We start from the raw sequence: 15035 nt of genomic DNA, 5'->3' as shown, positions 1-15035 counted from the left end.
ATATCTTTGACATTTCCAAAGACCAGACTATTTTAAAAACTTTATCTGCTTTTTCTTTACGTTTCTTGCAGATTCACAATAAAAAAGTCTCTAGTATGAAAGTGCAGGCGAACATGCTTCTGTCACGGAATGTGTACAGGTAACAAGGCAAAGCAACATGTATAAACGACTCGCTGGATCCAAAAACTAAGGAACCAAGGGAGACCCCTGCAGAAGACCTGGCACTTTCCCTGGCTGCTCAGCCTATGCAAAGATCCGAATGGTGGAGGTTTGCATATCCACGAACCTTGACTATAAAGCCCTGAGCACCCTACAATAGTGAGGGGACACGACCACCGGCTCCCTACACAAGACACGGAGGGAGTCAGGGTCACCTGGGATCCAGCAAACAGATATTAACAGATAAAGGTACACTTAGCTTTGAAGCAAACAGGAGGACAGATCAGCGTGCACACACACTCCAGGAAGTAATATAAGCCGCCCAGAAAAGCATTCTGGGGAGGCATTTAAAGGGAAGCAATTAACACATGACAGCTGAGAGAGGCTGACGAGAGGAGGAGCTGAATACCACAACACAGAAATTCAAGGAGGAGGTTCTGAAAGGCCTCTGTCAGAGCTTCTCAACTGTCTGGTTGTGACAGTACCCCTCCCTCTACGAGTGGACTCCGGACACTCAGAACCCACCTTCTCAGGATGGGACCTATGGAAAGCCCTGATGAGACGAGAGGCCTTAATGTCCGTCACTGGGACCCACATCCTCTCCTCAGGACCATACCCCTCCCACTGAACAAGGTACTGAAGAGAACCGCGGACAAGACGAGAATCCACAATCCTAGATACCTGAAATTCAAGATTCCCATCAACCATAATCGGAGGAGGAGGCAAAGGCGAGGGTACAATGGGTTGAACATAAGGTTTCAATAAGGACTTATGAAAAACATTATGGATCTTCCAAGTCTGAGGAAGATCAAGACGGTATGCCACAGGATTGATGACAGACAGGATTTTGTAAGGCCCAATAAACCTAGGACCCAACTTCCAGGAGGGAACCTTCAATTTGATATTCTTGGTAGACAACCACACCAGATCACCAACATTCAGGTCCGGACCAAGCACACGTCTCTTATCAGCCACACGCTTATATCTCTCACTCATGCTCTTAAGATTATCTTGAATCTTTTGCCAAATAGATGACAAAGACGAGGAGAATCTGTCCTCATCAGGTAAACCAGAAGACCCCTCTCCCGAGAAAGTCCCAAACTGTGGATGAAACCCATATGCACCAAAAAATGGTGACTTATCAGAGGACTCCTGACGACGGTTATTTAAAGCAAACTCAGCAAGGGACAAAAAAGAACACCAATCCTCTTGATTCTCCGCCACAAAACAACGCAGATATGTCTCCAGATTCTGATTGACGCGCTCTGTCTGGCCATTCGACTGCGGGTGGAAAGCAGAAGAGAATGATAACCGAACCCCCAAGCGAGAACAGAAAGCCTTCCAGAATCTGGAAACAAACTGCGTGCCCCTATCAGAGACTATGTCTGAAGGAATACCGTGCAATTTGACAATGTGATCAACAAATGCCTGCGCCAGCGTCTTAGCATTGGGCAAACCAGGAAAAGGGATGAAATGCACCATTTTGCTAAAACGGTCCACCACCACCAGAATCACAGTCTTCCCCGAGGAACGAGGCAGGTCCGTGATAAAGTCCATGGACAGATGTGTCCAAGGACGGGAAGGAATGGGTAAGGGAAGGAGAGGACCTGATGGCCGTGAATGAGGGACTTTGGCACGAGCGCAAGTCTCGCAGGCTGCCACAAAACCCTCAACCGACTTACGAAGCGCAGGCCACCAGAATCTCCGAGCGATGAGATCCAGTGTGGCTCTTACCCCCGGGTGCCCAGCAAGGACCGTATCGTGGTGTTCTTTAAAAATCTTGTGTCTTAAAGCGAGAGGCACAAACAACCTCCCAGGAGGACAAAGATCAGGAGCCTCTGACTGAGCTGCCTGCACCTCTGCCTCCAATTCAGGAAAAAGAGCAGAGACCACCACACCTTCAGCCAAAATGGGACCCGGGTCTTCAAAATTCCCGCCTCCCGGAAAACAACGTGACAGGGCATCTGCCTTCACATTCTTAACTCCAGGGCGGAACGTGACAACAAAATTAAACCTAGAAAAGAACAACGACCATCTGGCCTGTCTCGGGTTCAGACGCTTGGCTGACTCCAAGTAGGCCAGATTTTTATGGTCAGTAAATACGGTAATAGGGTGTCTGGCTCCCTCTAGCCAATGGCGCCATTCCTCAAAAGCCAACTTGATGGCCAACAATTCCCTATCTCCCACATCGTAATTTCTCTCTGCGGAGGAGAGTTTTCTTGAGAAAAAGGCACACGGTCGCCAATTGGCAGGAGAGGAACCCTGAGACAAGACCGCCCCCACACCCACCTCAGAAGCATCAACCTCAACTATGAAGGGTAAAGAAACATCAGGTTGCACCAAGATGGGAGCGGAAGCAAAACTCTCCTTGATATCAGAAAAAGCCTTACGCGCCTCTACTGACCAAGAAGAAAAATCTACCCCCTTTCTGGTCATATCAGTGAGTGGTTTAACAATAGAAGAATAATTCAAAATGAACTTCCTGTAATAATTGGCAAAGCCCAAAAAACGCATCAGCGCCTTTTGATTCTCAGGAAGCTCCCACTCAAGCACAGCGCGGACCTTCTCGGGGTCCATGCGAAAACCAGAAGCGGAGAGAAGAAACCCCAGAAATTGAATTTCTGGAACCGCAAACACACATTTTTCCAGTTTCGCATATAATTTATTCTCCCGCAGGATGAGCAAGACCTGACGTAAATGTTCCTTATGAGTTTTGAAATCGGGAGAAAAAATCAAAATGTCATCCAAATACACCAATACAAATTTTCCCATCAAATGATAAAAAATGCTGTTCACGAAATGCTGAAAAACGGCTGGGGCATTCATCAAACCAAAAGGCATAACCAAATTCTCAAAATGGCCCTCAGGGGTATTGAAGGCCGTCTTCCATTCGTCCCCTTCTCTGACCCTGACCAGGTTGTATGCCCCTCTTAAATCTAATTTGGAAAAGACTTTAGCCCCAACAACCTGGTTAAATAGGTCCGGGATCAGAGGAAGCGGATAAGGGTCACGAATTGTGATATTGTTCAGCTCCCTGAAATCCAGACAAGGTCTTAAAGAACCATCTTTTTTCTTAACAAAGAAAAAACCAGCGGCAACAGGTGACTTTGAGGGTCGTATGTGTCCCTTTCTCAGACTCTCAGAGATATAAGTACGCATAGCGATCCTCTCAGGTTGGGAAAGATTGTATAAACGAGATTTAGGCAGCTTGGCGTCTGGGATGAGATTAATAGGGCAATCGTACTCCCTGTGCGGGGGCAAATCCTGAACTCCACTCTCAGAGAAGACATCCGAAAATTCAGAGAGAAAAGATGGTACAGTCTTAGTAGCAACCTCAGAAACAGATGTCGTGAGGCAATTCTCTCTGCAAAAGTCACTCCAACCATTTATTTGCCTTGCTTGCCAATCAATGGTGGGGTTATGTTTAGTGAGCCAGGGTAGCCCCAACACTAGAGGAGTCGGCAAACCGCTAAGGACGAAACATGACACATCCTCAACATGAGCATCACTCACAATTAAACGGATATTGTGAACTATGCCCTTTAATGACTTCTGAGAAAGTGGAGCGGAATCGATAGCAAACACAGGAATATCCTTTCTCAAAGCGCACACCTGGAAACCATGAGTTATCGCAAAGTGATTATCAATGAGATTGACCGCTGCTCCACTATCCACAAAAATCTCACAAAAAATGTTCTTGCTCTCTAGCGCCACCCTAGCCGACAGGACAAAACGGGAACTACAAGCAAACGGAAAATCTTCAATCTCCGCCTCAATCCTGCCAATAGTAACAGACGGAACATTTTTCAAAGATTTTTTCCTCTTTGTTTCTTTATTATACCCAGAGAACTGCCTGAATCTCCTAGAGGGACAAATATTTGCCAAATGATTAATACCTCCACAACAAAAACAAACCCTCCCATGCGGGCTGAATCTTCTATTGTCAGAAGCAATCAACCCCAGCTGCATGGGCTCCTGCTCAGAAGGGGCTGACAGCGACTGAGACCCCTGCGCAGAGAATGGGACCGCTGCACAGTCCTGGGACCGAGTATGACAGGAAGGAGAGATCTCTCCTCTCTCTCTAAGACGCCTGTCAATACGAACGGCCTGAGACATAGCAGAGTCCAAAGAAATAGGCCTTTCATGAAAGGCAAATGCATCTTTCAATCCCTCTGAAAGACCATGGCAAAATTGACTTCGGAGTGCAGCATCATTCCAACCAGTATCAGCTGCCCAACTCCGAAATTCTGAGCAGTATATTTCTGCGGATTGTTTACCCTGGCATAGGAGACGTAGTCTAGACTCCGCCAGAGCAATACGATCCGGATCATCATATATCTGACCCAGGGCTAAAAAGAATTCATCCACTGAACGGAGGGGCCGTGCCCCCTCCGGCAGCGAAAAGGCCCAGGACTGAGCGTTACCCCTGAGCAGCGATATAATGATCCCCACCCTCCGTTCCTCATCACCAGAAGAATGGGGAAGAAGGCGAAAATGGAGTTTGCAAGCCTCTCTAAAACGCACAAAATTCTCACTACCCCCGGAGAACGTATCCGGGAGCGAGATCTTAGGCTCAGAACAAGCTCCATGAACGCAAGCTGAACCGGTCACTTGAAGCTGAGAAAAAGTCTTACGGAGGTCAGCTACCTCCAATGAAAGACCCTGGAAGCGTTCAGCCAAAAGTGAAACCGGATCCATGCTTAAGACGGTTTTGGCGCGGCTTATAATGTCACGGAATGTGTACAGGTAACAAGGCAAAGCAACATGTATAAACGACTCGCTGGATCCAAAAACTAAGGAACCAAGGGAGACCCCTGCAGAAGACCTGGCACTTTCCCTGGCTGCTCAGCCTATGCAAAGATCCGAATGGTGGAGGTTTGCATATCCACGAACCTTGACTATAAAGCCCTGAGCACCCTACAATAGTGAGGGGACACGACCACCGGCTCCCTACACAAGACACGGAGGGAGTCAGGGTCACCTGGAATCCAGCAAACAGATATTAACAGATAAAGGTACACTTAGCTTTGAAGCAAACAGGAGGACAGATCAGCGTGCACACACACTCCAGGAAGTAATATAAGCCACCCAGAAAAGCATTCTGGGGAGGCATTTAAAGGGAAGCAATTAACACATGACAGCTGAGAGAGGCTGACGAGAGGAGGAGCTGAATACCACAACACAGAAATTCAAGGAGGAGGTTCTGAAAGGCCTCTGTCAGAGCTTCTCAGCTGTCTGGTTGTGACAGCTTCTCGACCACCAAGGGGAGGTCATTATCAGAGAAAACTTTCTGGTTGTTTCTGTTACGGAAATGCGCCCTCCTTGGTGTGAATAGGAAATCGGATCCGATCCTGCACTACTCCAGGTGCTTTGCATTTGTTTTTATTCAGTCATGTGTTATTTTGGAGGGCTGTGATTGGTTCCTGCTCCTTTTAATATTCACTTGTTCACCATATACCTTCACGTCATGACTAAGGCTCCCTGCGTTAGCCGAAACGCGTCAACCTTACATGTTTCCAGTACTGTATTTTACATGATTTGAGTTTACCATAATTAAATTTTTCAAGCAATTGTTGTGTGGGATTTTTATTGATCTCAACATTTCCTGAAGTGGACAACCTCTTTAGGCCTCATTCATACATCAGTGTTCCACGGACGTGTGCTGTACGCGTTCTCCATGGACAGCACAGGTCTCAATTCATTTTAATGTGTGTATTCACACATCAGTGTTTTAGCACGGTCCGTGTTTTTAGCACTGATGCATGCTCCTATTTTGTCATCATGCTCATTATAGTCGATGGGTCCGTGAAAACCACAAATGCAATAAGGATGCCATCTGTGTTTCACGGATCATTAGGAAGAGATGCTTTGAAAAAAACATTTCCGCTGCGCAGTGTCACTGAAACACAGATGACACACGGACAGCAAAGGACACACGGACATCCTCACGGAGGCATCTCTGACCCCTTTTTCACGGATAAGCACGGACATGTGAATGAGGCTCTAAGTGGATATTATAAGTGAAGTTTCTGTAAATGCCGCTTCAGACCTTCGTCGTATGGACACGTCAGTTTCCTATCATCACATAAATACTGGAAAGATATTTAAAGCATCAAGTATATAACTTTTCTGGCCTAATGAAATTAGACAATTAACGATATGACCCAGGCAGTTTATCTCTGCAGCTAACACTGACGGGGCTATAAAGTAAGGGGCTCGCCTCAGACGGTTTTATTGGTTGTTTCATAGACGCGTTTCAGGATGAATTTGTGAAGCTATAAAATGTGATTCAGCGGTAACAAGAGGATAGAAAGCCCATTACTTCCATCAGGCTTCAGCCCGCCAGCTTTATTAACTGCGGTATACTGAGCACCTGCATACTAGGATAAATCACAGGGGCCAATGGTCCCTGCACCCCCCGTGGCTCTCTATCACTTCACAACAACAAAAGTTCAATTAAAGGGATTCTGATATTTTACAAATAAAGCTACAAGATAAACTGTGGTTGCTGTGACTATAAGCAAATTTATTATTTGCAGGGTCCTGGGTTGCACGCAGGAAAATGATGAATGATTTCATTTTTGGCTTCCATGGCAACAGAGGACAAAAAAAAAAGTTTAAGGTTATAAAGTTACTTAGAGCTCGGGAAAGTAAAGAAAGGTTATTCGTAAAATGTACTTGAAATTTTTCAGTTCTTCGCCATTCTTCCTAGTAAATGGGTACATTCTTCAAGTGCACTTGTAATTCTTACAGGTCGGGGTTTGCTACTTTGTAGGTAATCCCTTGTGTGAGGGAAACCTAGCAGCAGCACAAATGTCAGTAGAAGCACCACGAACCTCTATGGAAGCCCTGTTACAGCACTGAACAAAGCCCAGATGCACACGAGCCCTCAGGTAGATAGCACTTACCTACTGTACACCAATACATAGTAACATAGTACATAAGTCTGAAAAAAGACATTTGTCCATCCAGTTTGACCTGTCATCCTGCAAGTTGATCCAGAGGAAGGCAAAAAAAAATGTGAGGTAGAAGCCAATTTTCCTCATTTTAGGTGAAGAAAAATTCCTTTCCGACTCCAATAAGGCATTTAGAATAACTCCCTGGATCAACGACCCCTCTCTAGTAGCTATAGCCTGTAATATTATTACGCTCCAGAAATACATCCAGGCCCCTCTTGAATTCCGTTATTGTACTTACCATCACCACCTCCTCAGGCAGAGAGTTCCATAGTCTCACTGCTCTTACCGTAAAGAATCCTCTTCTATGTTTGTGTACAAACCTTCTTTCCTCCAGACGCAGAGGATGTCCCCTCGTCACAGTCACAGTCACAGTCCTGGGGATAAATAGATGATGGGAGAGATCTCTGTACTGACCCCTGATATATTTATACATAGTAATTAGATCTCCCCTCAGTTGTCTTTTTTTCTAAAGTGAATAACCCTAATTTTGATAATCTTTCAGGGTACTGTAGTTGTCCTATTCCAGTTATTACTTTAGTTGCCCTCCTCTGGACCCTCTCCAGCTCTGCTATGTCTGCCTTGTTCACAGGAGCCCAGAACTGTACACAGTACTCCATGTGTGGTCTGACTAATGGCAATGAATCTCTCTGTCTCTAGTTTCGCTGCTTCTATTTGTTTTTTACATATTCTATTTTTTTTCCTTATAGTTTTTACATGCTTCCGCGCTACCATCCCGTTTTAGTGATTTAAATGCTTTCTAAACCTTTTATCCCATAAGGTATGTACCTCTAAGAATTAGATTTTAGGATGTTTTGAAAAATATCCCATTTTGTGGCTGTATTTTGTATTTTTGAGGACTTTGTCCCAGTTAGTTAGGCCAATGGCCTCTCTTAAGTCCAGTATGGCCGTCCCTCTAGTTGGGTCCTGAACCAGTTGGGAAAGGTAATTGTCTTTGGTTATTGCCAAGAACCTGTTTTCTTTATGAGGTCTACAGTTTCCTAGTCTATATCTGGGAAGTTGAAGTCCCCCATGACAACGATAACAATATGCTGCTGCAAACTCCAGCTGTGCAAGCAGACTTAGGGTCCATTCACACGTCCGTGTGTGTTTTGCGGATCCACAAAACACGGACATCGGCGATGTGCGTTCCGCATTTTGCAGACCGCACATCGCCGGCACTTAATAGAAAATGCCTATTCTTGTCCACAATTGCGGACAAGAATAGGACATGTTTTATTTTTTTCGGGATCGGAATTGCGGACCCGGATGTACGGATCCGCAATTCCGGATCCGGGCAGCACATCGTGCTGCCCCATAGAAATGAATGGGTCCGCAATTCCGTTCCGCAAAATGCAGAACGAAATTGCGGACGTGTGAATGGAGCCTTAGACTGGAACTATGCAGCTACATCCATTGTGTAGTGGACGGGGCTGGTAACTGCAATGCTGCTCCCCATGAAGTGAATGAGAGCAGAACAAGGTAACAGCTGATCAGTGGGAGTTCGGGGTGTCAGGCCATCAATATCAGATCGCTGGAGATCTATGCTGTCAACATCCAAATCTTAGACAACCCCTTTAAAACAAAGCTGTTATCAAGGCCCACTACCAGAAATTATATTGCTCAAATCTGTGCATCAGTAACAAGCAAACAGACCCTGATGATAAGTGATTAAGTAGAAACTCCTGTGTGATTTATGCAGAAACCCCTGATGAGTGATTTACACAGAATGTCCTGATGATAGGGCTGAAACGAATACTTGAGTAAATCGAGTAATTCGACACCAAAAAATCCTCGATGCTAATTTTTAGCATCGAAAATTCATTTCTGTCATGTGACCACGGAGCGGGAGTGAAGCGCTTGCTATTACTCCCGGTCTGTGGTCTTCCGTTGCTTTTGGAATACTCACCTTTCCAGCAGGGGGCCTCCGGAAACTTCACAGCATGTCCATGGTCCCGTGCTGTACTAACCTCGTGACATACGCACGCCGTGACCTGACGCGCTGTGTGTGACGTCAGGCGCAGAGCAGCACGGAACGATGGAGTGTCGGCCGCGCCCCTGCTGGAAAGGTAAGTTGGTGAAACCGAGGGGGTGGGGGCGCGACTAAGGCCGGGCACCCGGAGTGCACAGCGTCATAGCAACCAATGACGCTGTGTAATCCGGGTGTCAGGAGGAGCAGGGCAGCAGAGACTATGGCACAAGGGGGAGAGCTGATGGCACAAGGCTGGAGAGCTGATGGCACAAGGGGGAGAGCTGATGGCAAAAAAGGATAAAGCTGATGGCACAAGGAGGGACAGATGATGGCACAATGGGGGGAGAGCTGATAGCACAATGGGGGGAGAGATGATGGCACAATGGGGGGAGAGATGATGGCACAAGGGGGGAGAGATGATGGCACAAGGGGGGAGAGATGATGGCACAAGGGGGGAGAGATGATGGCACAGGGGTGGGGGAGAGATGATGGCACTGGGGGAGTGGAGCTAATGGCACTGGGGTGGGGAGAGCTGATGGTACTGGGGAGTAGAGCTGACGCCACTGGGATGGGGGAGAGCTGATGGCACTGGGTGGGAGAGAGCTTATGCCACTGGGGTGGGGAAGAGCTGATGGCACTGGGGTGGGGAAGAGCTGATGGCACTGGGGTGGGGAAGAGCTGATGGCACTGGGGTGGGGAAGAGCTGATGGCACTGGGGTGGGGAAGAGCTGATGGCACTGGGGTGGGGAAGAGCTGATGGCACTGGGGGAACTGACCTGATGACACGGGGGGAAATTGATGGCACTGGGGGATAGTGGAGCTGATGGCACTGGGGGGAACTGGTGCACTTGGGCTGATCGCACAGTGGGGAACAAAGGGTGTTGGGGACTAATGGCAGTCTTATTAGATTACTCGATTAATCGTAAGAAATAATCGATAGAATACTTGATTACTAAAATAATCGTTTACTGCAGCCCTACCTGATAATGAGCGATTTACGCAGAAGCCCCTTGATGATGAGTGATTTACACAGAAGCATGTGGAATCATTATTGACTGTAGGGTTCAGCTTTAGTAAGGCTGATACAGGTTTTGAACCCTTACACCTTTCTTCCTTTACTAGATGTAGGGACATGACGGACCAGTCATCTAATCGGCCAGCCACAATACGTACTGCAGGACTGTGTGGGTGAGGAGTCCAGCAGTACCTCCGGATGTGAATATACACTTTTAGAATGGCTCCACAGATGCATGCATAAAGAGATGTATTCTTAAAGGTTATCGGTGATGTGAAAAGGTGATGCCAAATCTAACATCAATAGAGTCAGTGAGTCACATCATCAGCTCTGATTATAGCAGTGGGACATTACGATATTATGGCACACAGCCAAGTCCATGAGTAGACCTTACTGTAGACTGTAATTTAATGAATAGAACTTACGTATAGAGCGCAATGAAGAATCTTTTAATCTGTGGACTGGGTCCGGCCGCAACTTTAAGGAACACATCTTGAGGTTCTCCATGACCCTTGGATAAGCAGAAAAACATTAATATTCAACTATGAACATACAAACTAGACTGGTCTACTGCACCACTGAGAAGGGAATGTGGGTGACAGCCACCACGGCTGCTTCCACTGAAGACCCCCAAAAAGGTAGGTGACAACTACCCCAGCAGCCACAGAGGTCGTCACCCAACTTCTAAATGGTGAATACGCCAAGCTAAACAGCACCACCTCCTACTTCCATATAACTAGGCAGCAGATATTCCATCCAGGTTCTAAGGCAGCTAGGTTGGTTGTCGCTCCAGCTTTCTAAGAAGCAGTTATATGTCTTGACATCTCGAAGACATATTTATGGCTCTTCAGTGGGGCTGACGGCACATCACTTTGTACAAACAGATTACTGGACGTCATCTTGGACTTTTTCAACCTATGTAAGAAGACCGTGCCTACGGAGTGTTTTTTTTCCTATGGACATACTCCCTAGCTTCTGATATCTTCGCCCTTAGAGGACCTTGCCATGTTTGCCCCTATACACCGCTTACTTCTTCCCGGTGTCATGTGACACGGCCCATTAATAGCAGTTTTGAGCGGACGGCATGCTACATGCCTCTGCTATATCTGTATGACTGAAGATTGGCTGTAAATAGGCTTTTGTATCTTGATGTCTATGTTGGCGCTAACTTGTTATCGTTGTAATGCAGTGTCATTCTGTGCGCAGCGACACAAAACTCATTTAGTTAGATTTTGCATAATGCATGTGACGGCTGAAAATCTCGTAAATCTGCAGCCAATAAAACAAGAAGCCGCCTTGAAGCTAGCTGTGCTGACTATTATGCTGATTGGAAGTGTAGTTAGGAGATTAGGAGCAGGCTGGAAGATAAAATGTTGTAATTATTGCAGGTGCCACAATGCATTTAGTCAGCCACCATTCTCAGAAGACAAGTGACTAAATGATTAGAAAAGCTAATCCCAGAAAGCTTTGTAAAGCGGCTTTAACTGGACAAAAATGAAATTTACTCTGTCCATTGTTACAAAACAGTTAGTACAGTGTGTAATCACATAAGAAGTGGGCTCTGCCCCTGACCCCAGGGTGGGTTCATGTAAGCATGGGGTGGAATGACCGGCGCTTCCTCCTGGCACAGTCTTAAAGGGGAAACCCGCCCCTGAATTTTCAGACACGAAAGTGGTTTGCGAGATCACATGCCTAAAGATTGCTTTATCCCAACACTTGGTGATGCCCATCTCTAATACAATGGAACCAGAGCTTGGAACGGCAGTTCACCACTTATATACACAATGCCCAGGTCACAACAATCCTAAGGTGGTCATATACATCATATCTAGAATTCCTGATTTCTCCTTAGCTTAAAGAATGATGACATTTATTTATGTGGACAATAGGATGTTGAACAATTTTCTATTATACATTTATTCAAAATTTTGCCTGCAGACGTCTATTATTTCCATACAGTAGCCTCTCCCTTAAAGAAATCCCATTTCAGTCCTGTAAAATGCATCCATAGGCGAGCTGGATGGGACTAAACATGGCGTCAGTCATGTGAGCTGTCATGGGACATAGTCGTGAAGTCACTGGACTGTGGGAAGCTGCATGAAGGCCGCAGCGCTACTGCAAGCGCCGCTGCCTTCTCAAACAGCTGATCGGCGGGTGTACCGGGTGTCAGACTCCCGCTTTTCAGATGCTGATGACCTATCCAGTAAGAAAAAGGTAAAGAACCTGTTTAACACTAAACTTTATTAGTGGGGGGCACTATATGTAAAGATAAAGAGACACTACTGTGAGGGGGGAATTTTTAAAGAGGCCACTACTGGGGGGGGGGGGGCACTTTATGTAAAGATAAAGAGACACTACTGTGAGGGGGGTATATTTAAAGAGGCCACTACTGGGGGGGAACTGTATTTAAAGAGGCCACTACTGGGGGGGGAACTGTATTTAAAGAGGCCACAACTGGGGGGGAACTGTATTTAAAGAGGCCACAACTGGGGGGGGGCACTTTATGTAAAGATAAAGAGACACTACTGTGAGGGGGGTATATTTAAAGAGGCCACTACTGGGGGGGAACTGTATTTAAAGAGGCCACAACTGGGGGGGGGGGGGGGCACTTTATGTAAAGGGGCCGCTACTGGGGGCATTACATGTGAAGAGGGCACTACTAGGGGGCATCATATGTACATAGGGCAGTACTGGGGGGCAGGGCATTATATCTACTGGGGCCAAAATGGGGTTGATAACTAAGCAGGGACATATTAAAAATACTAAATAGGCGTGTTCAATTATGCAGAAACAAGTTGTGGTCAAGAGAGGTCATCAGGGTGATCTGTGCGGGATTGAGAACAAAAAGGGCCCAAATGGGATTATTAATTATTGTGCTTTGTGCATGAACAGATGTGTATTTTTCAGAATATACAAACATAGCTGCCATCATTCAGTAATATATTCCTGTCTTATACCAATACACTGAATACGCCAAAGTATTAGAAGATGGTTACAGGTGTGTGGCCAAAAAAGTCCCTACTCTTAGATCTATGCAATCTCCCAGTTTATTTGTAAGCCAGCATTCACACATGCCTTCTTGGTTGCGTTACCAAGGTTCATTTAGGTTTGACCACAAAACATGTACTTGCTGTGTGGTGATGTTACCTGTGTTACCTTCTTTTTCTAATAATAAAACGTATCCCATTGGGCAGTACACTAATTGTATCACATCTAATGTGGTATTTGATTGCCTGTACACAATGCCAACTGCAGTATGTCAGCTGTACTATGGGGCCACTAAATGACGTCATGAGGCCTACTAAGAAAAATATTTCTACAGTATTGATGTATTTTGTAAGTAAACACTCTGGGGATAGAACAGGCTACACATGTGCTGGAATTGAAAGTTAATCTACTTATACATGGAGGAGATTTTCCGAGCAAGCTATTCATCAAGGAAACCTTCTGGCTTTTTATGTTGAATACACGCACTCCCCACGGACTGAATAGAGAGCAGGTCCTATTATCTTATAATTATGCAGGATTGATACATATGCTATTGTTGTTTATACACAGTTACATACTCTAATTAATTTGATAGTTTACTTACCTGTTTGAAATCATGTGACTTAAAGGGGTTGTCCAGGTTCATAGCATTTTCACCCAGGCAGCCCCCCTGACTTGAGCATCGGAGCAGTTCATGCTCCGATGCTCTCCTTTGCCCTGCGCTAAATCGCGCAGGCCAAAGGCATTTTTGTGGAGATCTGGTGATGTACCGGGGCTCTCCATGGGGCTGCCAGGAAGCCCGGTGACGTCACCGGCACTGATGGGTGGGATTTAGCGCTGCCCTAGCCAGTAAAGCCATCACCGAACACACTGCCGGGCAGAAGTTTCAGCCCGGCAGTGTGTTATTGAAAACAAAAGAGACCTTTCCCCGCGCGATTTAGCACAGGGCAAGGGAGCGCATCGGAACATAAGATGGTCCGATGCTAGCCTCAGGGGGGTTGCCTGGGTGAAAATAAGGGTATGTACAGGTTCAGCTCTGAACCCGGACAACCCCTTTAAAGGGGATGTTTCACTTCAGCAAATCGTATTTAATATGTAGAAGAAGTTACTACAAGGCACTTACTAATCTATTGTTATTATCCATATTGCTTCCTTTGCTGGCTGGATTAGTTTTTCCATCACATTATGCACTGCTCGTTTCCATGGTTACGACCACCTCGCATTCCAACAGTGGTGGTCGTGCTCGCACAGTATAGGAAAAAGCGCCGGCCTCTCTGGTGGCTGGGACTGAACGTATAGTAGACTGCTGCTTTTTCCTATCGTGTGCAAGCGCGGCCACCACTGCTGGATTACAGGTTGGCCATAACCATGGAAATGAGCAATGTATAATGTGATGAAAAAACGAATCCAGCAAAAGAGGCAATATGTATAATAATAATACATTAGTAAGTGACTTGTGTTAACTTCCTCTACATGATGAATGCTATTTATGAAGTGAGACAATCCCTTTAAAGGATATGGACACCCACCTTTGTAAAAAAAAAACAAAAAAAAAAAAAAAACAGCTGACAGTCTGCTTCAAACTGCAGACATAACCCCTTCCATGCCACGGTCCTTAGGGACCGCTGTATGGAAGGGGCTTACCATCGGGCTGCTGCTCTGCTGTGGCTGACACAGCTGACACTCTTCTTGAAACGGGTGACATCTGTGCTGGCACCGATGTCGGCCGTTTAACCCCTTCAATGCAGCGGTCCTTAGGGACTGCTGTATGGAGGGGCTAAGCATTGGGCCGCTGCTCTGCTGTGGCAGCAGCTCGATGCTTAAAGGGTAAACTGAGGGTGAGAGCTTCCTCCCCCATCGGGCCGCTGCACTGCTGTGGCTGTGTCCCGATGGTTACCATGACAACCAGACGACTTCACAGGCATCTGGCTTGCCATGGTATGTC

The 15035-nt window shown here is 46.2% G+C and overlaps 1 protein-coding gene across 2 annotated transcripts in view; it reads right to left on the bottom strand.

Moving 5' to 3' along the window:
- Positions 1 to 15035, bottom strand: part of NPHP4 (nephrocystin 4) — a 277786-nt gene that overhangs the window by 29254 nt on the left and 233497 nt on the right. For both annotated transcript variants that reach the window (XM_044278368.1, XM_044278369.1), the window contains exon 26: positions 10528 to 10613. In XM_044278368.1, the coding sequence (XP_044134303.1) occupies positions 10528 to 10613 (86 nt within the window). The remainder of the gene's footprint in view (positions 1 to 10527; positions 10614 to 15035) is intronic.

This window comes from Bufo gargarizans, chromosome 2, assembly GCF_014858855.1.
Source record: "Bufo gargarizans isolate SCDJY-AF-19 chromosome 2, ASM1485885v1, whole genome shotgun sequence".
In the NCBI taxonomy this organism is placed as follows: Eukaryota; Metazoa; Chordata; class Amphibia; order Anura; family Bufonidae; genus Bufo; species Bufo gargarizans.
The sequence above is the reverse complement of the archived record's forward strand: the minus strand, read 5'-3'. Positions and strand labels throughout refer to the sequence as shown.